Source organism: Ambystoma mexicanum, chromosome 6p (genome assembly GCF_040938575.1).
Source record: "Ambystoma mexicanum isolate Mex_15411 chromosome 6p, UKY_AmexF1_1, whole genome shotgun sequence".
Lineage (NCBI taxonomy): Eukaryota > Metazoa > Chordata > Amphibia > Caudata > Ambystomatidae > Ambystoma > Ambystoma mexicanum.
The window spans coordinates 356374121-356399816 of NC_090935.1; the positions used below are offsets into that span (position 1 = coordinate 356374121).

Consider the following 25696-nt stretch of genomic DNA (forward strand, 5'->3'; position numbering starts at 1 on the left):
TGGGCCTCGCCACGGATCTGGTCAGGTTTTAGACTGGACTCTGGTCTGGTCTCTGCACTTCACAGTGATCTGGGTCAGCTCTCTCTCTCTCTGGATTCTGGAGATTGATGGATTTGAAGTCTGGATCTTTCTGCATAGCTTTCTCTAGAGATTGATGGAGGTAAAGTATGGATTTTCCCGGCAGAACGTCCCGCAGCAAATGGATTTGAAGGTCTCTATCTGTCCTGTCTGTCTGCTTTTTATGTGTTTTGAAAATGGGTGTGTGTGCAGCATCACTAGGCTCTACCCCTCTCCACTTGTCATTGGCCACTTCATCCTCTTCCCCTTGATTGGGGGAATGAAATGAAGTGTCATCATGATGAGGTCTGTTTATGGTACAGAGAACCCAACCCTGTCAAATTACACACAATCTCTATTTTGACCCAAAAAACATATTTGCACAGGTACACATTTGTTTAAAATTACATGCACCCATCACATATCACAGGAGCTATACCCTGTCCAAATCTGCTCTTCTGGGAGCTTGCATTCAGAAATGGCGACATTTGCACTTTTTAACTGGTTTCGCAATATCGGACATTACCCCAAATTTATACACATGTGCGCAAGGGGTATGGACATTAATTGATGAAGTGTCAGATTTTTAACATGCATACATTTTAAGTAATACCCTCTTAACTGCTAGTTTGCCCGCAGATCATGCCATCGATTCTAAAAACCTCTTAAAATGTGGGCAGAAAAATCACAAGAATTATGGTATCATTTAAATAATTTTCACAAGTCCGCTCTATGAGTTATTCATCTTTTTCTAAAACCATATTCTGGCTACAGGGGTGTGGTTTCCCCCCAGCACAAGGTTGAATTTCTGGTTTTTCCAGTTCTGCCAAGCCAGCTTGCTCTCACAGGCAGTGCTCCTCCCCTTTACTTCAGGAGGAAGCCACTTTTTATGGCCCCCGTAATAAAACATTTGCCTGAGTCAGGACAGGGCTTTGTTCAATTTCCTGCAGAGCCCAAATAATTCAATCAGAGAAGTGTCATATCCCTTTTGGTGGGAGCAGCAAAAGGGCAGCTAGGCCTGGGAACACAGCTGTTGTGCAAGTCTCAACTCCTGTCGGGGGTAGCTGGTGGGCAGAATTCAGTTCCTTAAGCCAGGCCCCAGCTAATGTCACTTTTGTTCCCCAGTTTAAGTCAAGACAATTTTTTACATATGCAGCTAGGATGCTGATTCTAAGTTTAAAACTATGACATTTAAACAATTGCAACCTATGTGACACTCAAAAGTAGGTCACTCATTTCTTTTAAACATTTAGGTTTTTCAGTCCAAATTTACTTAAACTGCTGAAATCCACAGCTCAGCCAGTCTTGTTATAAACCTTCAAGTCAGTTCAGAATATAACTTTAGATTGTATCCACCTCTCAGTAAGTCTTTCTTTGGCTTGCCTTGGGTTCATTTATTCAGTTTTAAACAAAATCTGGTGGTTTTAAAACGCCGGCTTTCTGATAGTGGTGAGTACTGGTACTGCACCCCTTTTTGGGATTTAAGAAAATGAATTCCCCACAATTCTAGGTTGCTTTTGGCAATCAGCATTGCCATTCCCAATGGTTTCAGACTACTGTGTGGGTAGTCCAATGGTGGTTTTAGGCAGAGCCCTTCTGTGCCCATAACATCGGCAAAAATGAGTGGCAGCCTATTCTTCATGCACTTCCCTGGGCATTTTCTGGGAAGCTCTGGCCATCATGATGTTTTCCATGTCAGTACTGCACAGTTTTGAGGTAGGGCTCGGATGCATGGGTAAAAACATCCCACAATAGAAGTATGCACAAAAGGGACCGCAAGGGAGTCAATGCAACACACAGAGGGGCAAACCTGTACTTTCCCTCCCTCGCTGCTGTGTTTCCTTTCAGAGAACACATGGAGACACAAACTGCTTGCCATCTTGGAGTGGGGTGTACTGACGCCGTTTTAAAGTCAGGCTTGAGGCTGCGTGAACCAATTCTGCCAGCACTTTCAGAGCACAGCTAATAGGATTATTTACATGTCACACTGCACACAATCTTTGTCAGGAACCGTATATGTGTAACGATCACCTGGTATCCACGGGGACGTCACTCAGCCTGTTCTGACCTCTTACGACCTCGAACCCTTCCCTGGAGGCTATTCAACTGGAGACTGGGCCTGAAACACAGGATTGGCAGAGTTTAACTCCCTATTGTCTCTGTGTGCTTGAACCCCTTCTTCCCCGGGGTCCAAACCTTCCCTTTGATCCACAGCTCACCTTGTTTTCTTGGATAGTGTGCTCTCCATCCTGCTTTCAGCGCAGGGGCGCGTTGATTGATGCGGGCTCGTTGCTGCCTAGCTACTCCACTGGCAAGAGTCTGACAGGTAAGTATAATGAGTCTTTTGAACAGTTCTCTAACTTCAATCCTTTCCTTCCTTAGATGATGGCCGGCGTCCGGGCATGGTGGCGTGTTGCTAAGATGAGTAGCGCTGAAGGTGAGTGAGAGCGCAATGCGCAATGCACCTCTTTCGTATTTGTATTGAACTGAGTTCTTTTTCTGTGTCTTTTAGGTGCCACAACGTTTTCAGCGTGGATGCCGGTTATGAAGAACAAATGCGGTGAGTAAACGCAGTATGCGGTGCCTCTAGATGTTTCCACGCTAACCTGGAGTGTCTTTTCCCTCTTGCAGATGGATGAGAAGTACCGGAGACAGAGGTCCCCCAGAGCGGCTGGGATTCAGGTAAGTGTTTGAAGCTCGTACAGTATTGAAAAATAAGCAAAGATTTGCAGAATGCTTACTAATACCTTTTTTCTGTTCTTTTCCCTTTTCCTTAGGAAGCAGCGTGCCGGGATGGGAATGACTCCGCCGAAGATGCCCGCAGAAAAGATTGAGCGATGAATGCTGGGCAGAAGCGCCGCAAGGTAAGGCTGTTCCTAACGGTGTTCTTGTTCTTGCAGGAGCTGAGTGCAGAAGAAAGATTCAGGCCTACTGGAGACCGATCCGAACACAGTGAGCGTCACGCTGCAGGTGCAGAAAATGCAAAGCATGTTTCTCAGCCTGGGCGTGGCTTAAATAGTCTCTGGGTATCCCAGGTGTCTCTGGGCTGAACCACACCCAAAAGACTAGACTGCCGTTGCAGTTCTGAGAATCGAAATATGTGGGGGCATCCATCTTGTCCCCATCAATGCACTACAAGTCCAATCCCCAATGTTATCCTATGGGAGTGAGTGAGTCTGGTGCCACAAGCGCCAAGTCTGACTCCAAGTGGGTCTTTGGAGGGATGGAGAGGCCCTTGAGGGCCATGTAGGTGATCGTGGACGGGCTCCAGCCTGACATCTTGGAGGGCTGGGGACATGAGGGGCAGGAATCATGACAATATGTCCTCACGCGAGTCCTTCTGCGCCGCACAATGCCCTCAAGTTACTGTTTAAACTGTGCCTCCATGCAGAGACGTTTTTATAGGACGACAAAAGGGGCACTTACCCGGGCACCCATCTTGAAGGGGGGCCCCACAAGGCTGCCTGATTTAAAGACCATTGTTTACCAGAACAGCACATGTTAGAATATTTTATGGCATGCTGCTGAGGCTCTAATCCTATTGCCTGCTGGTTGGTGACAAGTACATTCTGACTTGATCAATTCATCATGTAATGCTTTCTGTGTTCACTGTGGTATACAGTCTGTGTGTTCACTACTGCACCACACATGTAGCATTCTTTTCTTCCTGGTGGAATTATGTTGAGCATGTGCAATAGCCAAAGCTGAAATTCATATTGATAGGTTGAGTACCACAATGGTTCAGACGTTAGCTCAGTGTGTTAAGCACTCATTGCAGAGATATGTGTTCATACGTAAGTTTAGAATAGCACATTACAGCAAGGCTTGCTGAGCCTTTCCTATGACTGCATATGCCTGCATATGTACTTGGTGTTGCAGCAAAACAGGTGCTATTATCAGCAATGCATCTGCAACCTGCAACAGATAGGGGTTGCTATACAAACTAACATGTCATCCCTGTGGCAAAGGTCTAGAAATTGCTTTGTTCAGATGGGGGTGTTTTAAAACGTAGGCAATCACATCCAAAGATGAGCATAAACTGTCAGTCCAAGAGCTGAATAAGTATCCATAAACTGTCAGTCCAAGAGCTGAATAAGTATCCAAATTCAAGACTGTGGAACCAAAGTGTTCATGCTTGTATCCTGGCTTTGCCAGCAGACGATGGTGATCCTGGTCAAATCATCTAATATCTCTTACATTACTGCGCTGTCTTCTGTGAGGTTTGCCTTCTCTCATGCTGGTGGCATCGTTTAGCCTATTATTTGATCTTTTTTCTTATGTAGGCCATTTGAGTGGAAGGGGTGGTAGACAGAAGTAGCAGAACCAGATGTTGTAGGCCTCGGGCAAGCATATTTTAAAGTCTGCTCATTGTACACAAAAGATTGTTTAATTTTTCGTAAAAGTCAAAGGTTTTTCTGCACATTTATAAATTAAAATTTCACAAGCCAGTGTTTATGAAGTATTTAAAGCTTTAAAATACAAAAGACAAACACAGATCAAATCTGTTAAATCACATCAGTTGGTATGCTGATACTTATATACTTCCCTTGATGATGGAGAGAATGAAGCTAGAATCATTCCCATTTTGCTTGAAACACCCTTCTATAATATTTTGTTTTAAAACATTCATGTTTGCTAATGTGATTGGTTTACTTTCCAAGTCCGTTTTATAAAATGAGATTATTTTACTTCATGGTAAGAACTGGAAAAGAAAGTGTTCAAATGCAGACATTGCAGAGTTGGCACACATCCCAGCTTCACCCCATACCAATGTGTGATCCTGGGCATCTCATTTAATCTTGTATTGCCGAATCTCTGCATATTGACAGTCCCTAAACCTTTCAAAATTGGCAGCCCTTCGGAATAATTTCCTTCACAGGCTATGATCTTCAAAAAAGCCACACTGTTTGTTTCACTGGCGATGGTGTTGCTTTCACTATAATAGTGAGCATTGATATATTGAACACCACAGGCACATGTTCTTTTGATCTCTAACGGCAACACTATTTGAAAACCATGCCCCACTTCTAATATCAGTCTGCCTGAATCCAGACACCCTCCAGGCAGCCTTTAATCTACATACACTATAAATGCTACAATATGGTTAGTTTTCTCTTTCCTTCCAATTGGCTTCCTCTATCCATGCTTGAGCACTTTTTGCATTCTATGAGGCAGCAATTGTGAGTTCTGTCTATACTGGGTTACATGTACCTTTTACATATGGTTCTGCATTAATACTAGAGGCTGCATACCTTCTTGGATGCAATTGATAAAAAAGTATCCTGTGTCTATACTAGGACAGAAGTAATCTCTTCGTAGACTGTTAATGTTGGCCTTGAAATGCTATTCGTTTATCATTCTGATTAGAGCAAGAATGAAGATTGCAAGGGGACTTAAAGGGAGTAAACATGCTTATTTTCAATGCTGGCAGCAGAATATCAACCTATACATTATAGGTTGTGATCGCAAGGAGGGGCGGGGGGGGGGGGGGGGGGGTGCGACCAGACATTCTTGATCACTTAATTCCATTGGTTTGGTGGAGGGGGGCTGTAATGATGAGGCGGAGATGATGAGAGGTAAGATTTCTTTAAGTTTAATTAATGCAAGCCCGCCGGCACAACCACCTCTTCTCCCTCTCACTCCAACTGTCACAACTCTCACGCAAACTCCAGTCACAGAATGTTGACATAAGCATGGGTACGCGTGACAGCACGCGCAACACAGCTCAACATAACATTGCTAAATCTCTACATATCTTCCCCCTTAGAAAGGGAAAAGAACATATCACATAACAATATTGTACATAATAGAGAGAAATTTCTGCATAAATAAATATTAAAATTTAGAGAAAACATTTTTTTTTCCTCCAAAACATTGAATAAACAGAAACAAAATAAGTTCACGATACATAGTCTTTCAACCAGGTAGGTTGAGTCCATAACCTACCAGGATTGCCTAACTTATTCTCACTCCTCACTCCTTCCTTTTCACTCCCATTTTTCACATCGTTCTCTGCATTCCCTGCTTTCACATTCACCCCATGCACTTTCGCAATCCTTCCTTTTGACCACACTTCCCCTCCATCCAATATTACTACAGACCTCTTGAAAGCAGATATATTTTTAGGCCCTAAATGCTTGCTCTCTAAACATTTATTTACTAGCCTGGGGTTCTTCACATACACCTCCTCTCCCACTTTCCATTTGCGTTCCCTCACTCCCTCACGAACATTGAAATTTGCTACATTCTTTTCTTGGCTAGCTTTTAAGAGTTTCATTATTTGTGCTCTATCCACTTGAACTACCTTAGCTTCACCTAACCAACCTGGACACAATCTGGTTCCCGGTTCCCTCCCTTTGAGGGACACAAACAGAGAAACCTTTGTCAACGAATGTGGTGTATTAACATAACTCCATGTCATTACATTCAAAACTTCTCTCCAAGGTTGCTTCCCTCTCATTGCCAATTGTAAACCTTCTTTTAACCATCGATTTACCCTCTCAACTAGACCATTCGCTCTGGGATGATACAATGCTGTCTTGATGTGTTTTATGATGTAACTACTCAAAAATGTCTTCATCGCCTCAGATACAAATTGAACACCATTGTCCGATACCAATTCAGTAGGCACTCCTTCTTTAAGGAATACTTTTTCCAAAACTGTTATCACCTCTCCTGCAGTGACTTCCTTGACCGCTTCCCACTCAACCCATTTGGAATGGTAATCAACAAGCACAAACAAAAATGTTAGACCTCCTTCCAACCCTTTGATGGGCCCCATGATATCCACTGCTACTTTGGACCAAGGTTGCATTGGAACAGAATTTGGAACTAATGGGGTCTCTCGCACCACCTTGGTCTTGTCACACGCTTGGCATATTACTCAATCCTTGACCCATCTCTCAGGCATCCTGTTAATTTTTGGCCACCAATAACTTTTCCGCAGTTTCCTTTTCATGGCATTTTCACCCGGGTGGCCCTCATGAGCCAACTCCAGAAGATTGAACCTAATCGACTCAGGGGGAACAAAACATCTGCCTCTACTAAATTTATTCTCAAAATTGTTCAATTCGTCTTTAAGCTCCCACCAAACATCAAATTTGCTTTCTAAAGTTTTCTTTTGAGGCCATCCCTTCACAGTCCACTCTTTGACCCATTTAAGTTCCAAATCAGAATATTCTCCCTCTGACCACATTTCCTCATTAATTGCTCCCAAAACCTCGGCTACAACTGAATCCTCCATTTCACTTTCACTCACGTTAACTGTTTTGTTCTCCATGGGTAACCTGGACAGGCAGTCCGCTACTAATTTTTTCTTTCCTGGAAGAAAACTCATTTAAAAATGATATGCATTTAATCCTAGTCCCCACTTGCTTATCCTGTGAGAACCTAAAGCCCACCTTCCACTCTCAAATAATTGCACCAGTGGCTTATGGTCAGATCTTACAACAAAGCGTCTGCCCCACAAAAAGTTTTTAAAATGCGTGATGGCCCAGAACATGGCCAACGCCTCCCTTTCAAGTATTTACTCTCTGCTCCTCTCAGTGCCCTAGATGCAAAAGCAATCACCCTTTCCTCATTTTCCACATCATATTGCACCAAAGTCCCTCCTAACCCCAACACACTAGCATCCACCACCAACACTGCTTTATCTGATGAATCGAACTTTCCAATTGAGGGAGCTTTGCTAATGGCATCTTTGATGGTTTCAAATGCTGCACTACACTCTGAGGAACATACAAATTTGGTACCCTTTTTTAGCAACAATCTTAATGGGCTGGAGACCATTGTGAAATCCTTGACGAATTTATGATAATATTCGGCAAGGCCCAAAAAGGACCTCACTTGATCCTTATTAGAAGGTACAGACGCACTTTTAACTGCCTCCACCAAGCATTTCTTTGGTCTCACCCCACTCTTATCAATTTCATGCCCAAGATATTGCACTCTATCAACCCCTATTTTGTACTTGTCTCTCCTTACTGTCAAACCAACATCAGACAGTCTGCTCAACACTTTTGACAACACTTCATCATGTTCAGTTACACTGTTTCCATATATAAGTACATCATCTTGAAATTTCACAATGTTCTCTATTCCTTCCAGTATGGTGTCCATCACTCTCTGAAACACCGAAGCTGCCGAAGCCAGCCCAAATGGCATTCTACAATATTTGAAAGTTCCAAAGGGTGTTATAAACGCCATTAAATGCTGGCAGTCTTCTTTCAGTGGAATTTGGTGATATGCTTGAGAGAGATCAATCACCAAAAAGACCTTAGCTCCTTTAAGTGTTGATAACGTATCCCCAATTAATGGTAGATGATGCCTGTCTACAAGTATGTTCCTATTTATATCTCTCATGTCCACACAAAGCCTTATTTGTTCATTTGGTTTCATTGCCACTACTATAGGAGATAACCACTCCGAACTCTCGCTTTGTTCTGTGATTCCTTCTTGCATCAAGGTCTCTATCTCAACCTTCAATTATTCTCTCAAGTCATGAGGTACAGGTCTCACTTTGTGCACCTGAGGTACTGCATCAGCCTTCACTCGAATTTCATGCTCAAATCCTTTGAGCATCCCCAAACCTGGTTGGAACACTTCTGGAAATTTATTTTCCCATTTGTCATCAACTTCTGCAATGGTAATTGGTTCCTCCGCATTCGTTTGTATTCGTATGCCCAGTTTATGTTGTTCACTCCACCCTAACAGGGAAAATCCTTCCTGCGTCACATATACATCCGATTCACATCTTCTTCCTTTGTACTCCACTGTTGCTTGAAATTTTCCCAAAATCTCAATCCTCACGTTGCCATAGGCATATGGTTCTATGGTGTGCTGCTCAAGATCATTGATTGAACCTTGTAGACAGTTCTCATAAGTCTTTTTGGATACTAAAGTCCAAGGCGAGCAACTATCCACCTTAAGGGTTACAACTCTAGCATTTATCATGAAAAAATCTGTAGGGGAGTTCCCTTTGTGTGACACTTCCTCTATCTCCAAGACATGTTTTGTTTGTAAATTCTGGAATATACTCTCACTTTCTTATTGTTCTGGCATTCTTGTCCCAGGTTCAATATTGTGTACCTGATTTGATCCTCTACAGACTCTTGCAAAATGGCCTTTCTTTTTGCATTTTAAACAAGATATATTCCTCGCAGGACAAAATGCACTAGTGGAGATATGCCTATTGCTACCACACTTGTAGCACTTACTTTCTCTATTCACATTCGGTCTTCTGACTCCTCCTACAGTTGCCACTTCACCTTCTTGCTTTTCACCTTTCATGGTCGTCATGTACTTATGGGTCTGTTCCATACTTCTCGCAGTATCCACCGCCCCTTCCAGAGATGCATCTTTTGTCAACAACCTTTCTTGTATCTTCAAGTTGCTTGTGCACCTTACTAATTGATCTCTTATTAGCGAATCTGTTAACTGACCAAATTCACATGTGTGACTCAAAGATCTCAACGCTGCAATGAAATTCTCCACTGGTTCACTGGGATCTTGTGTTCTCTGGAAAAACGGATGTCTCTCAAAGGTTATGTTTTTCTTCGCCTCAAAATGAATTTCCAGTTTTTTCGCAGCTAGGGTGTACTGATCTACTTCTCCTTGTCCTTCATGAGGAGGCTGTGGAAGACCGTCATATACGCTACGACCTTCCGTGCCTAGATTGTGCAGAAGTATTGCTTCTTTTCTTGCTGCAGCAAATGTATCCCCTCCAATTGCCACTAAATAAGTGTCAAACAGTTACTTCCACCTGTCCCACCTGTCCCTCCATTATAAAACGTGGGGGTGGAGCCATGCTTGCTGCTGCCATTTTTCAAAGACGTGTAATCCTATCTTCTTTTGTAGTTTAATATTGGCCTGTGGAGTGCGTAGAAATTAGCAGAGTCGTTATTGAGGCTCACGATCGCAGCTCCTGCACGCTCAATAGCGGCTCCTGCCCGCTCTCCTCCCCGATCCCACAGCGCCCCTTCTCACCTGGCAGCCGTCAGAAGACGGGGAGCGGGGACGGAGTTCTTGAAGTTGGTACCACTGGTGAGGGAGCCGTCCGCAGGCTCCACCGGCACCTCGCACTGCGCTCCATGCCCACTATGGATACGCAGATGGCACCGGAGCTCACCAGCGTGTCTCTCGTCGGGGTTCGTGCTCCGTTGCGGGCTCACCGTGGGGTCTATTTTCCTTGTCGCCAATTGTAATGATGAGCCGGAGACGATGAGAGGTAAGATTTCTTTAAGTTTAATTAATGCGAGCCCGCCGGAACAACCACCTCTTCTCCCTCTCACTCCAGCTGTCACAACTCTCACGCGAACTCCAGTCACAGAATGTTGACATAAGCATGGGTGCACGTGACAGCACACGCAACACAGCTCAACATAACAATGCTAAATCTCTACAGGGGCCTCAAAGATGTCCATGCCCAGGGCCCCAAAAGTGCTTAAAATGGCCCTGCCTGCATGGCTGTGCAGTATTTGCTGTACACACAGCAAGTGAGAACACCTGTTAACTCACTGCCCATTCTACCCATTTTTGGGCAATGAAGCGAAAGGTGCCAGTTTGCCCACCAGGCTAATCATTGGTATATTGTGTGTGCGCTATGCACAAACCAGCAGCCCCACGAGATACTGTACCGCTGTCTCTAGAGTAGCTTTCATACCAACTCTTTTGACAATTAGGAAGCTTGTGTTTTAAAGAAAAGGTTGTGGCCTAAATGTTTGTTTACTTTCTCACCAGGGTTAACGCTGGCGGCCATCATAATGCCAACCGTGGGGGTCATCCTGATTGCTATGGTGATCGTCTTTGTTCTATGGGAAAACAGGTACGCTGTTCATTTTTTCATGTGGCTAATCCAACCTGCATGATTATTAATAGTCTGATATAGCGAGAACAATAGCAGCAATGTGTGAAGGTTTTATTATTGTATTGTCGTTAGCATGGCAGTAACCGTGACAACCAGTGTCATTTGGCTTCTCGCCTCCTTTTATAGTCCTTACTCCTTACAAGTAGTGGGATTTCTTTCTACACTGTTATTTACTAATAAACAAATGGAGCTCATTCTGCACAATTATGAGGCAGAACAACTGCCAAAAATACCTCATAATCTTAACTCCATCCACAATTTAGAAATAATGTGGGAACTTCAAAACCTTTTTCTCCACAAGTGAAGGGATACGCTACTGCATCCCTTCCTAAAGATGTCCAATCTTTGCATGATTCCCACCCCTTCTGCATGTTTTTCTTTCCCAGAACAACAGTACAGGTACCCAGTCAATTCATCTAAAACATTACAGAGTGGTACTTTTCACCACGGACATAAAGGGTAGTGGGGTAAGGGGTTAAAATGGGTTGGGATGGGGTTGGGGTGCTGTTATAAGGGTGGAAAAACAGGATGTTGGGGGATCAAACCTCCCAAATAAAAATGGAAAAACGTTTTTCAGTGTTTTTGCCGCAATGAAATGTACCACTCTGCAATTTCCGTCGGTAAAATCACATGTAACCACAGTACACTGCTGCTGTCCCATATGCGTTTTCATCCCGCGAACAGGAATAGAAATGCAGTTTACATTTTCCTTTTGAAATCTGCATGATGCATTTCCGGAATGAGGAAATACTCTTTTGGCCATGAAGACAAACTACAGGTGGCCTGGTCAGGTTGAATGATTCACTCTGGCTTCAAACAATCACGAAAATAAGGCAAGACGAACAAATAGTACTCTATTATAAACACGCCATGGCTTTAGAAAATGAACCTCAGAGGGGACACCCGTGGCCCAGACCTTTTCAAAATTATATTTAATAAAACGTTTGCATATTCAATTTGCATTAGATAATTCAAGGCGTAAGGAGTGTCTCCATCGCAATTTGTGAAACAACACCATTGGGCTTCCAATTAACCTTCCTTACCAGTGGCTGCGAGAAGAAGCTTACACCGTCCCCTGAACCTAACTCCTCTAGTACCCTGCACCAGTTCCTTCCATTAGGGCACAGGATGTTCAGCCGGAGGTGGAGAGTGTAGGCTGTGAAAAGTGCAACAGTAATCACTGCCCCCTCAATCATAGCGGTAAAAACCGTTTTTTTCATGAAAGTTTTTTTGGAGGATGTCATGAAATGCCATTCCTATGCACGTGGAGGCTGTTCCATTATACTTCACCATACCCGTGTTATTGGGTAAGTTCAGATTTGATTGGTTTTTATTATTCTGTTCAATATAATAGGGGTGGTCAGAGGAAACCTTTGACAGTGTCCATAGGAGTCCACATTCTAATGGAAACATCCAAAATGTCAGAAAATATTTGACCGAATGCATGATTTGGAGGGGCTTCGGCCGTTTAAAAATTTCGCAACGATGGAAAAGTACGACTAGATCAAGCATTCGGTACTGGGGGCTGCGGGGGCTTTGGGGGTGTCCCCCGCACCCTTACTCAGCCATCCCAAAAAAAAGGACCCTGCGGCACTGGTTCCTGATCACAGAAGTGAAAGGGAACAGGTGTTGCAGGGACACAAGGTAAGTAGGGATGTGGGGGTGGGTGTGGGTGCCGGGGCCAAGTTGTAAATGTTCAGAGAAAAGACGAAAGGTTATTTCGGTAAAATAATATTCTGTCTTTTCTCCCTCGAACATTTGGATTGCCGGCTTTCAACCCCGATCCCACTCTAATCGTCCTAGTGGTTACAAATATAATCTGCCCAGTAGTAATAATATAGCTTGACTAAACATTTTGGACTCTTGGACTCTAAGACATGTAATTCAATTTCCCTGACTAAATGGAATATTACATATGATGCAAACATTGCTGGGTGTAAACAGGCCCTGAGAAGATTTAACTGCGAAATAAATTAAAATAGGGTTCTCAAACAAGGGATTCCATTAAGAAAAATAAAACGCGATACCAAATTTGGTTGAAGAGACACCCTCTTTCTATTAAAAGTGTGAATTGACAAATAATGCTAACAACATTAGCAAGAAATGACTCAAAAATGTTGGTACATCATAAATAAACATCTTAATATGCAGTGAATCAGATAAATCCCATCTCAGAAGTTGTGTGGTGTAGGTTAAGGTACAGCTTTCATATATATAACAAGCCAGCAGATAATGTAAGAGGGTTGGAACACATACAATTTTATTTATCGCATATCAATGAAGAGTATGTTCATTTCTTAATAATGTGGCTGAGAAATTCTATGGTGTATCTAAAGCACTAATTAAGGCAATCCTGTGCATTGGTCATACATTTTGTATATTTTTGTTGGCAGTGGTTAAAAGTAATTTTATCTCTAAGTCATGGAGACAGTCCGTCTTACGTCTTAATCCGATACGTAAGAGTGGGGAGAAAGAGAACCCTGCAAACTACTGAGTGCTTGCATTGTCCGGTCTCTATAGCAAGATTTCTGCATCAATTCTTATACAGAACTATATCACTGGCCGGAGAACAGTAATTTTCTAAACCTATTTCAAACTGGCTTCCATAAGGGCCGCTCTACCATTCATAACATCTTTGTATTGCTATTCTTACGGGAAGAGCCAAATTAGGATTGGGATATCCTTAGTACGTTGCCTATATTGATTGCAGCGCTGCCTTTGACTGCATCGATCAACTATGGTCCGAATTATTACAATGGCGTATCCCAATGGGACATTTTTTTTAAATGAAACCAACTCTATACTGATACCTCTGTCCAGATAAGATTAGACAGTGCAAGAAATCAATACTAATATTGGTTTGAATCAAGGGCGTGTACCAGCACGTTTGTTTTTCAATGTATATGTATATTTCTGTTATACCCTCAGCCTTCGAAAAATGCTAGAATGTTCCCTCCGAGAATCAGCATATTCCTTGGATGGGATATGCAGATGATATTATTTTACTTGATCATACACCATTAAAGCATCAAAGAGCAGTATCGGCAGAGTTGGTGTATACTAGGAAAAATCCCTTGACAATACATATCAGTAAGGCCGGGATTACGCATTTTGACAAAGGCAGGAAGCCCATCCCCTTTCCAATGGAGTTTGGGGAAGAATATAATTGAAAGGGTTGATAATTATTTTTATTTAGGGGTCCTTTTTGCTAGTCTTAAAAGTGAATGAAGGGATCAGGTCTTTCACTGTGTCAAGATGTAAGTGCAAATTGGGCAGAATTAGAACATTTCTGATTAATCATGGGGGATACAGTTAGTCAGTGTCTATCTCTTGAAACAAGTGCATGAGAAAAGCGCCATTGGGTGACTCCTGGGAGAAGGAGCAGAATGAGCCTCGGGCGGCTTACGGGAGAGTCACGCTCACTGGATTTTCCTAGGAGAGAGCAGCAGGGATTGAGAGAGGCGGGTGACAAACCCGTCAATGTTCATCTCTTGAATTGAGTGAATGAGGGACATGCCATTTGGTGACACCTGAAAGGAGGAGTGGGACGAGCCAGCAATTCCTGGGTGCAGCTTGAGGAAGATAGTGGTGAGAGGGGGCAGAGGAGATTCAAAGAGGTGGCAGGTGACAAAAGTTGGATGTATTGTCAGCACCCAATTGAGTGAGAGGCAGGGAGAAATATGTTGCTTGTGGTCTTTTCATTTCTACTGCAGCAGTTACTTTTTGTATTGGGGAGGCAAGAATTGTGTTTGGACAAGTGAGGGTATCATCCAACTGACGTTCCTCTCCCCCTCCACAAGTCACTCAGAAAATGCACAGGTATTGCACTACAACATTGAACATCCACTGGGTGTGACAGAGGAGGGTGCTCTTTCATTTCCACCCAGCATCTCCAGACACAACAGGAAGGGGTGCAGATCAACAATGATCAGGGAACAACAACAGTCACAGTACTTGAAAGGAGACTAAAATTCCAAGGTCTCCATCTCTGCCACCCCCATCCACTGGCCAGGCAATAATGATGAAGAGATGGGTGATGAGCAAGACAAAAATTATTCTCCATCAGAACCCAGACAGGCCCAAGCATTGCTGTTTCAAAGCAGCACTATCCTCTACTACCCGATACCCTTCTTATCCCCAATAGAATTTTGAGGTTGACCGTGCTCAGGTCCTTCTTACTAAGAAAGGGCTTTAAAAAAGATATTCTCATGCCACAATATATTTTTTATTTGTTTATTGAGCAATTGGGGAGGGAGCAGGAAAGGTAAATAACAATGGCAAAAACAGTAAATATACAATTGTGGTCCTACTAGGCCTTGTGACATTCGGATGTGCAAGTGCAGTGAAGAGACATACTGGAGGTAGGGAAGGGAGCAAGGTATGGGCAAGTGCTGGTGGGAGCCCGAAAGGGAAGTGCCACATAGTGCCAAGGGAGGAGGCCACTGGCTAAGTGCTAGGGCGGAGGAATCCCAAAGGCGGGATGCACAGCTGCTAGGGGGCCCACAAGGCCAGTGCTGAGTGGGGAAGGGAGCTGGTGTCGACTGGGTAGAGGACCTGGTAACCTATGAGATTCATGAAGGACCGGGCAACCAGTCTCAGTGGCAGTGGGGTGATTTGCAGGGATGGGAAAGAGGAAAGAGGTAGAGAAAAGCAGGTTTTGTGGAGTTTCCGGAACTTAAGGAGCACTGGCTCAAGTCTGAGTGGGGCAGGGAGGCTGTTCCAAAGAGAGGAACCAGCTGAAGAGAGATACCTGTCCTCCACTCTCTGTTTGGAGAAGTGTTTGACATACAGAGAGTTGGAGGTAGAGGAGCAGAGGGCTCTAGCAGGGCAGTATTTAGGAAGAGAAAGTTGGAGATAGCGTGGTGCCAGTCCCAAGAAAGCCTTGTAGATGATGCAGAGGGTCTTGAATTTAATCCTCACGACGACCGGGAGCCAGTGGAGAGATTTTAGGACTGTAGAGATACGGCCCCTGTACTTGAGGCCAAGGATAACTCTCGCAGCCCTGTTCTGGATTAGCTAAAGTGGGCTGAGGGAGGAAAGGGGGAGATTGAGGAAGAAGCTGTTGCAGTAGTCCAGCAAGAGAGGACCAGAGCTTTGGAGACATTAAGCTTCCGGAGATAGGGGAGGAAAGGGAGAATGCCTCTAAGGAGGTGAAGCTGAAAGTGGGCCTTCTTGGCAAGGTCCAAGATGTGAGGGGTGAAGGAGAGAGAGGAGTCAAAGATGACCCCAAGGTTTTTGGCCTCACAAGACAGTGAGGGTAGAGGGCCCAAAGAGGGTGGCCAGAGTGTAGGAGGGAAACAGGGCGCAGGTGTCCCAATAAGAAGGATCTCAGTCTTACTGGCATTAAGACAGAGATCGTTAGCCGCACACCATGCCTGGATGACGGACAGAAAATCGGGGATGTGAGAGGAGGTAGTGGAGGGAAGTTTGAAGGAAAGCTATGTGTCATCAGCATAACACTGGAAATGAGGAGAGAAAGAGGCAACCAGGTGAGCCAGAGGGGTAGGATAGATATTGAAGAGCCACGTTAATAGGATAGAGCCCTGGGGATGCCATAGGTAGAAAGTGAGATGGCAGAGGAGAGAGGGCCCAGTTGCAACTGGGAAGGGAGGTTACTGAGGAAAGAGGTCAGCCAGTCCAGTGCCCGGTCTGTGATGCCAAGAGTATCACAGAGCTGTTTTATGAGAATAGCATGGTTGACCGTATTGAGGGCAGAGGAGAGAACAAGGAGAATGAGGACAGCAGGAGAGTTAGAGTCAAGATTTGCAAGCATGTCTTCACGGGTGTTCAGGAGAGAAGTTTCCATGCCTCTGCATACCCGGAATCCAGATTAATGGTCATGGAGGCAGCCAACAAGTTCAGTATGAAGGATCAAATGGGGCAGGACCAACTTCTCCAAGAGTTTACCCATGAAGGAGGTGGTGGAAATGGGGTGATAGTTAGCTGTGCAGGAGGGGTCAGCAGACCGCTCTTTTAGGAGATGGAGCACGAGGGATTGCTTGAGCGATAGGGGGGAAGAGGCAGCGGTGAAGGAGTGCTTACAGAGGTCGGCATGAGCCAGGGCGAGAGAGGAGATGTTGTCCTTAATGGTTCTAGAGGAGCAGGGGAGCACCTGTTGGGGTGAGACCTTCATAGAGCGGACAACTTTAGAGTCCTCATCAGGTGCTATGGGCAGGAGGGAGGAGAGTGGGGGGTGGAGGGAGGGGAGCCAAGGGCAGGGGAGCAGGAGAGGGAGTGGAGATGGGGGTGGTGGAGAGGGAGGACGGGATGTCCTATGTTGTGCATGTGAAATGGGAGGCCAAGGCAGTGTGGAGAGCCTGGGAAGGAGGAAGAGAGGTAGAGATAGCAGTTGGATTGGCAAGTTCCTTGCAGATTTTGAAAGGTTCAGCCGTGTTGTTAGTGGCTCCAGCGGTGCAGGCTTGGATGTGGGCCTGCTTCTTGGAGCGGATAGAAAAACGATATTGCCTTGAGTGCAGGCCACAGGCTAGTTTGTCAGAGGATGAACCCAAGGTCTGCCACTTCCGTTCAGCAACTCTGCACTTAGGTTTCAGAGAAGCAAGATTGGAGTCATACCAACCGTTGCACTCGGAGGCAGGCTTCAGGCGGATCCTCATGACAGGGGCAAGAATGTCAAGGGTGTTAGAGATGGAGAGGTGAAGGTAAGTGAGGACCGAGTCAGAGGGAGAGTCAGAAGCAGGGGTTCGAGGGGGGGGGGGGTGAAAGTGGAACCAAAAGCAGCGCCCGAAACTCGCTTCATTGGACGAATATGTATTTGTATTTTATTGTTTATATAGCGCTTTAATCCAAAGCGCTTTACAGTTTAACAACAAGGAAACATCAAACATGGAACATAGAAGCAATAACAGTATACATGAGTCAAACCAGAAAAACAGCATGTGGAACAATTTGCATTTGAGAAGGAAGAGGAAATGAGGGGGAGGGAAAGGAAAAAAGGGAGAGAGAGTAGGGAGTAAAGGGAGTAGTACGGAGGATGGGGATCATGGGGAGACAGTAAAAGATAAAGGAACAAAGAAGAGGGTATTGGGAGGAGGGAGAAAAGGTGAATTGGGGAAGGTGTCAGGGAGGAGGAGCGCTTTCAAGGAGGAACAGAAGGAGGAATAGATGGAAAATGGAGTGGATAGTGAAACTAAGGGAGTTCCAATGTAGGGGGGCAAGGAGCTGAAAGGAGCGGAAATGAGAAGAGGCACAAGGCGATGGGGGACAGAAAGTAAGAAGAGTTCAGCAGAATGAAGGGAGCGAGACGGGGGTATAGAATGAGAGAAGAGAGGAGAGGTATGGAGGAGCAAGGTCATGAAGCGATTTAAAGACAACACAAAGGAAGTGAAATTTAAGTTGAGAGTGGAAAGGAAGCCAGCTTAGGTTGGAAAGTGAGTTGGAGATGGAATCATGGGGCTAGAGAAGACAAAGGGTACGGATGGCAAGGTGGTAGAGGGATTTAAGGGGGGCAAGATGGGAGGTGGGGGGACTGAAAAAGAGAGAAAAACAGTAGAAAAGGCGAGAAAAGATGAGGAAGGAGATTAAGAGCTTGGTAGCATGGAAAGTGAGAGAAGAATGGACTTTACGGATATTAAAGAGGTGGTAGCGACATGTGCGAGAAGTAAGTGAAATATGCTGAGTAAAGAAAAGGGAAGAATCAAAGTAGATTCCTAGATTCCAGGCATGTGTCGAAATAGGAAGATTAGAGGGGGGAAAGTGAATAGAAGGAGGGGTATAGGGAGGAAAAGTGTGTTAGAAGGGAAGAATACGACCTCAGTCTTGATAGTATCAAGAGAGAGATAATAAGAAGACATCCAGTTTTTAATGACAGTAAGTCAGGGGAGAAGGAAGAAAAGGAGAGGAACAGCTGGGTGTCATCAGCGTAGAAATGGTGAGAAATTCCGAAAGAGGAGATGAGAGGAGCAAGAAGTGAAGTATAAAGAGAGAATAAGAAGGGTCAGAGGACGGAGCCTTGGGGAACGCTGTAGTCCAGAGGGAGGGTGGTGAAGATTCAACCGCCTCAAGAAACGGCGAATGAGCGGTGGGAGAGGTAAGAGGAGAGACAGTTAAGGACTAAGCCTTTGAAGCCAAAGGAGGAAAGAGTATTGAGAAGTAAGGGGTGGTCGACAGTATCAAAAGCAGCAGAGAGGTCAAGGAGGATGAGGATGGAGGATTGCTTAGCATAGCGAGCAGTATGGAGGGAGTTAGGGACACAGGTAAGAGTAGATTCAGTGGCGTGTTTGGGGCGGAAGCCAGATTGAGAGGGAGGAGAGAGAGAGAGAGATTAGAGATAAAGGTCGAAAGTTGAGAGTAGGCTAGGCGTTCCAGTAATTTAGAGAGAAAAGGTAGAAGTGAGATTGGGCAAAAGCTAGACGCAAGAAGGGGATTAGCAAAAGGCTTCTTAAGGATAGGGATAATAGTAGTGTGCTTGAAGGCAGTAGGGAAGGTGGCCGTGGAGAGACAAGTATTGAAGAAGGAGGTTAGATAGGGAATAAGAGGGGGTAAACCTTGGGAATAAGAAGGGTAGGGATGGGATCAGAAGGGGCGGCAGTAGGGTTGGATTTAGTTAGGAGGAGAGAAATGTCAGAGGGAGTGATAGGAGAATATTCAGACATGCAAGCCGAGGGGGAGTGCAAGGAGGGCGGGGGATGGGAGTAAGAAGGACAGCAGATCATTTTTTTGCAAAGAGAAAGAAAATGTCCAGAGAAGAAGTTAGCAAAGTCAGATGGAGAGAGAGGGGATGTAGAAGAGAGGACAGGAGGGGGCAGGAAGAGGATACGAGAGAGGGTTTGAAAGATTTGACGAGGATGAGAGGCTTGGGAGTGAAGGAGGTTAGAGGTCAGCTGAATTAAGCTAGGAGTCATATAGCGAGTGATAAGAAAAGTAGGTTTGGTTAGGGAGAGTGGGGGGTTTGAGCCAGCAGCGCTCAAGACAACGGAGGAGATGCTGCATGGCTAAGAGGTGAGGGGAGAGCCAGGGTTGAGAAGGCTTACGAGTAGGGTGGAAAGAAGAGGGGGGATAGAGTTGATCGAGACTAGAGGTGAGAGAGGAGGACAGAGAGGATAGGGCAAGGTCCACAGGGAGAGAGGAGAAGTCGGAGAGGGGTAGAAGGGACGAAGAGCAGGTATCAAGGAAGACTGAAGGGTTAAAATTCCGGAGGTCACATCGAGTGAAAGAAGTGGAGGGGGGTAAGGACGTGGGAGGAGGGGAGCAAGGAGTAAGGGAGAAGGAAAGCAGAGTATGATCATACAGATAGGTGGGTAGAGAGGAAACAGGGGAGGAGGAGTAAGTAGAATTAAAGATGAGATCTAGTGTGGAGCCAGAAGAGTGAGTGGGAGAAGAGGGGAGAGGAGAGAGAAGGTAGGAGTCGAGGATTGAGAGAAGAGGAGAGGGATGAGGAGGAGTAGGAAGGTGAAGGTGAAATCATAGAGAACAATGAGGGGAGATGGGGAGGGGGAGATAAGAGAGAAGTGTAGGATTGATTAGGTATGATAGTATGATAGTAACAGGGATCCACTCAGAGAAAACTAGGGCCACTCCACCTCCGGGCAGGTTGGACCTGGGTTTGGAGAGGAGTTTGTAGCTCTCAGGAAGGAGAGTGTGAAAAGCAATGACGGAGCTGGCATTGAAACTTGCTTCGGTGAGGGTGAGGACATCGAGGTCAAAGTCTTCAAGGAGGAGGTAGATATCAGAGGGATGTTTGACAGCAGAATGAGTGTTCAAAGTAGCTAAGTGAAGCTGATTACCACCTTTCAAAGATTTCTGAGGAGGGGTACAGGGGTGTGGTACTGCCACTGGTGGTGGTGGAGAGGTTAGAGAGGAGGATGGACAAGGAGCAGGAGAAGGAAGGACATTAATGAGAGAGGACAGTCACCGGTCAAGAAGAAGAAGAGTCTCTACACGGCAAGGGGATGCCCCCGGAAGTTCCTCAAGATATAGGGAAAATGGGAGGAATAAGTATAAAATCAGGAACCGAGGAGAACCTAGACATGCCCCGCACCGTCACACGATACAGCATATCTATCCTCCTCCTCCTCCGAAGGATTTACCATTAATGTCACGTGTTATGTTTCTTGCTGTTAAGTCACCTCATTGTGATTACAATCTGTACATGTGCTGCTTTTCTTGTTGAAAATAATAAAAACAAAAAAAAAAAAGATGGAGAAGAGTCGGTTAAGAGCCTTGGGTCATGATAGTGCCATTGTGATCGACATTAATGATGCACCTAGAGGATGAGAAGTGTGCCAAGAGCACTTCCCATCTAGTGCTACCAATAATGGGTGAAGAGGAGAGAGGGAAGATAGAGACCATGTGGGGAGTCCATAGGTCTGTGGATGGGACAGAAAAGAGGGTGTCAGTAATAGTCTGCCGGAAGTAGCATTGATGTAGGTGTCAGCAATAGGTAGGCCTGATTTAGAGGCCACAAGATATTTTTTAAGCTTTTTTCTTCCAGACTTCATGAGAGGGATAGGATAGGTGGTAGAGTAGCAGTTAGAATAGATAGGGGTGATAGAAAGTGCGATGTGAGTGGCGGGGGAACGGGGAGGGACAGACAGGGTGGCTGCACGGTATATGAATAAACTCACCAGGTGGCCTAGCAGCCAAGCAGGCCAGATGAAGGCTGTGGTTTGACAGGAAATGCACAAGGTAGCAGAATTTTAAGTACTAGGCTGGGTGGGCTATAAAAAGGCAGCTGAAAACAATGTGCAGGTTTAACGGCCCATCTTAATTCCACTATCCAACAAAGCACTAAAATGCAGCAAAAACAATCAGTGATCAGGTTTAAAACATCAAGAATCAAGTTTCAGGCGGTGCATGGATCTGAGCAAACAGTCAGGGCATACAAGGCAATGAATTTCGGCATTGAGATAAAGGAGAAGACAGGCATAAAGTTACTTGTGGGAATGGTGTCTACAAGGTTTGCGCAAATGAGAGAGATATGGCTATGGCCAGATAGTGCCACTATTTGCCAGATATTTCGATGGTATACCCAGTTATTAAATTTAATGCCACATATTGCTATCATATATTGGAATTGTCATTATATGATCAGGTACTAATACCATTGTCAGGTATTGCCACTGAAATTCAGGTATTCACACCATTGTAGTCAGAGTGGCCCAGAAGAGGTCACGTGCTTCACAATGTTTGCTTGGTGCTGTAGAATGATTTATCATGGATAGGTTAACTCAAGACAACACCATCAGACATTCCAAATCTGCACAGAATGGAATCACTGTTTACAATGTTAGCATGAGTCAGGGCTTTCTCTGCCGTGGCATCAGCAATCTAGTTATTGAGTTACCATCAAAGGACCGTCTTGTGCAGACACCTGAAGAAATCAATGGTTTCACAGGAAACAACGCCTCAAATGCTTAATGGGAGGTCTACAGCTTCACACGCACCAGCCCTTAAAAGTTATTTCAGTACACTAGATCTATCCTCTGATAACCTCATCAGTGCTGTCCTGGAGGACAGTGCCAAGAGGCCACACTGGAGTACTTGAGCACTATATAAACATACATCACAACCTACAGCCAAGAAGCGCCTTTGATTATGGATTTACTAATAGACAATCTTGATCCTCTGGAGGTGAAGGCACTTTTCACTGGACTAGTGCAAATCTACAGATGTTGAATATGCATTAGGTTTAAGGTCCACTGCTTCAGATAGACGGCTTTATACACCCCCTAGTGGCACTGTGGTACTGGTGTCTGGCCACTTGCCTCCGCCTGCACATAGAAAGCTGTGGGCATCAGCGGAATCTGACAAGTGCCCCCATGGAATTTCAGTCCTGGCATGTATAGGTTAGACACCTGTCCTGTATTGATCGCTTTCTCATAGTGCCAAAAGGCCCATCTTACAGGACAGAGAGCTTGGAGACAATACAGTATCAAACAGATAGAAGGGTATCTTTTCAAAGTAATCTGGTGATTGTGGTGTATCATACCATTACACTGGCATGTGATCCGCAACTGGCGGTGACTGTCAGAGGACGCTGGGCATCCTTTGCATCCGAGAGACATAGAAAGGGTTCTGTGCCATCACAGTGGTGCATTGCATTGCCTACTCTTCATGTAGACTCATGTAGCATCCAGGTATACGCTTTTGCTCAGTGCATCTGCTGTTCTGTGCCCATCCCCATTTTGATGTATTCATTTAGTTCTAGCTCCCTTCTGTTGGTTCATTGGACAGGCCAATAGTTTAGCAGTAGGGTAGAAAATGCAATTTCGCAAGAGGGTGCCACTTTTGCAAGAGGTTTGGAGTAGTATTGTGAGTAATGGTATTATCAGCACCTGACCAGGCATTCCTTGAGGCAGTGTTAATGCTACAGCACAGAGAATCATTAGGCATTTCTATAAAAAAGAGATTGGGGGCACTATAGTGCAATAGTGCAGCATGCTGTTTGCCTTTAATATAATGCTACAGCAATATGTATTTATTCTGCTTGTGAGAGGTTTGCAATCGTGTTGGAATGGCAACACAGCTTTCTGAGGTCAAATCATTGGGTGTTGTTACATATAATTGTAATAACTAATATTACAAAGCATAGCAGTGGGAGAATAGTTCAGCACGCGCAAGAAGAGAAAATACACTGAGTGAAAGTGTTAAATATTATTTCAAAATAACTTGCATAAGTGGGTCAACGCCAGCCGGGGCTGAGCCCCAGCAGACTACAAAAATTGCCCTCGAGCCTGGGCCCACCAACATCTCTTCCCCAACTTGCTTTGACTGAGAGCAAATGAAAATCTAAAGATGCTTGTCAATACTGGCAGTCGCCACTGGATGTCAGTATCAGCCATGTTTAGAATCGTATCCTCTGTTCTTAGCTGTTTGGAAGTAGATTATTTCGTGTATAGCACTAATGGAAGGTGAACCTTAATATGGAAAATACATTGTTTGGTGTTTGCAACATATTCTATTGAAGTCTTGTCAGGTGAATGAATTAATAAAACGGATACATAGGACAGAAGAACTGAGGGATTATAACATTCCCTGATCTATTTTGATTTCATGTCTCAATATCCTAATTTTAATTGTTTAAACTTGATTTTACCCCCGTTCCTTCCAGGTACTGTTAGGCCACTGCTTTAATTCAGGTACTTGGGAATCTGAGACCACGCTAGACATTTCTAAGGGTCCGCACCCAGATATTGCATCACAGTGCGTTGGTTCCCCTTTCATTTTCTTATCCCACTTAAAGCACTGACATTAGGGGGTCAATTATTGAGCGGTCATGTGAAAAAGCAAGGAGTAGGCTGTTTTAAACTTACTTTTATCTTGCACAACAGAGATGTCCCTTTTGCATCAGGCATTCCTCTTCCTCCTCCTTCACATGATTCTGGGATGTACGCCTGCATGGGCTTTTCATGCAGGCGTAAAAAAACAATGGATTCAAATGGAATCTGACAGCATTTAGCCCTGTTAAAAGCAGGTAAATTCCATAGGAACCAATTTCAAATGCTGCAGCACTGTACATTTGTTTTACAAAAATACGTTTCAAATAAAAGAGTAAAGGCAAGTTTGCCTGTTTTAATCTTTCATGTTCCACTAATATTTCAAAAGTTAAAAATTGCAATCAAGGGAACCAATAACACACAAGTGCAACGTTGGTGTTCTTGTGCGTGCAATTTGTATTGTTTACAAAATGAGACCCATTGTATTAAATAGCTTACTACCTCTGATACAGCTACAATGTCTCAAAGTGTATACAACACACCTTTATTAAAAGGCCTGCAGTGGCGGCTCTGTAGTTATGGTTAAGTTGGTCAACTCATAGAAAGAGCACTTTTTTGGGTGGCTTAAAACTTTGGCACCGTTCGCCAAACTTTGCAAAAAAAAGTATATGGCCACCTCAAAGATTTTGCAAAGTTTGGTGCGGTTTTGTCTGGGCCAGGGTGGGGGAATAAAGTTATAGTGGATGTCCCAAAATGTTTGAAATCCCCATAGACAAAAAAAAATCATTTTGCTCATGCGTGCAGCCCAAACCACTGGATGGATTTTGTTTAAATTTGTGCCAGGTAGCGGCAGCCTGGTACTGAAAGCGTGCTTTTGTAGATTTGGTTAAATTCGTCCAGTAGTTTTTTTTTTTAAGGCCAAAAAGTAGGTAACAAAAATGTGTGATATCTGGGTCCGGTCGGCAGACACATTTCCCGATTCGATGTTCGTGGACATGTCTGGGCCAAATAGAGGCTGGCTTGATGTCCGCAGGCATCAAAGACACTCGCTAATTGGATGTTCAAAAACGGAAGGTACATCAGAATTTTTGAAACAGTCGCCATATTGGATCTGTGGACAGCCGCCGCTAACAGCAAACAGCACATTGAGCAAAGGGTCTGGAAACGGCATTTGGGGTTATTTTTGTGGCCGAAAGAGGGACTGTAAAGGGTGGGGGAGTGGAAAAAAGTTGATAGGGTGGTTTTTTTATAGGTGAAAAAGGGTTTGTAGGTGCCGCCGAGTCCGTGGGCAATGCTGTAAGAAAAAAGTCTGGAAAACCTATTTGGTAGTTGAAAGAGTGCCTTGAAAGGGTGGGGGTGTGTAATAAAGCTGTCATGGAACTGTTGTAATAGGTGAAAAAAACGGTGCTGCTGCCGCAATGTCCGCAGTCTCTGTCCTTGTACGTGGACACAGACACATGTCCAGGGACGTCAGTGGGATTGGGGGGGTTCTAGGTTAGTCTTGCAATTTGAAGGTGTACTGTGCGTACTTGTTAGATGGTTTGATTTAATTGTGGTGGTTGTGACCTGTGGACAGATTCTTGGGAGAATGGCTGTAGGC

At 44.6% G+C, this 25696-nt stretch overlaps 1 protein-coding gene across 1 annotated transcript in view; it reads left to right on the forward strand.

Annotated features, from left to right (window-relative positions):
- Positions 1 to 25696, forward strand: part of IL7R (interleukin 7 receptor) — a 563020-nt gene that overhangs the window by 480981 nt on the left and 56343 nt on the right. The window contains exon 6 of the mRNA XM_069627128.1: positions 10795 to 10879. Within this exon, the coding sequence (XP_069483229.1) occupies positions 10795 to 10879 (85 nt within the window). The remainder of the gene's footprint in view (positions 1 to 10794; positions 10880 to 25696) is intronic.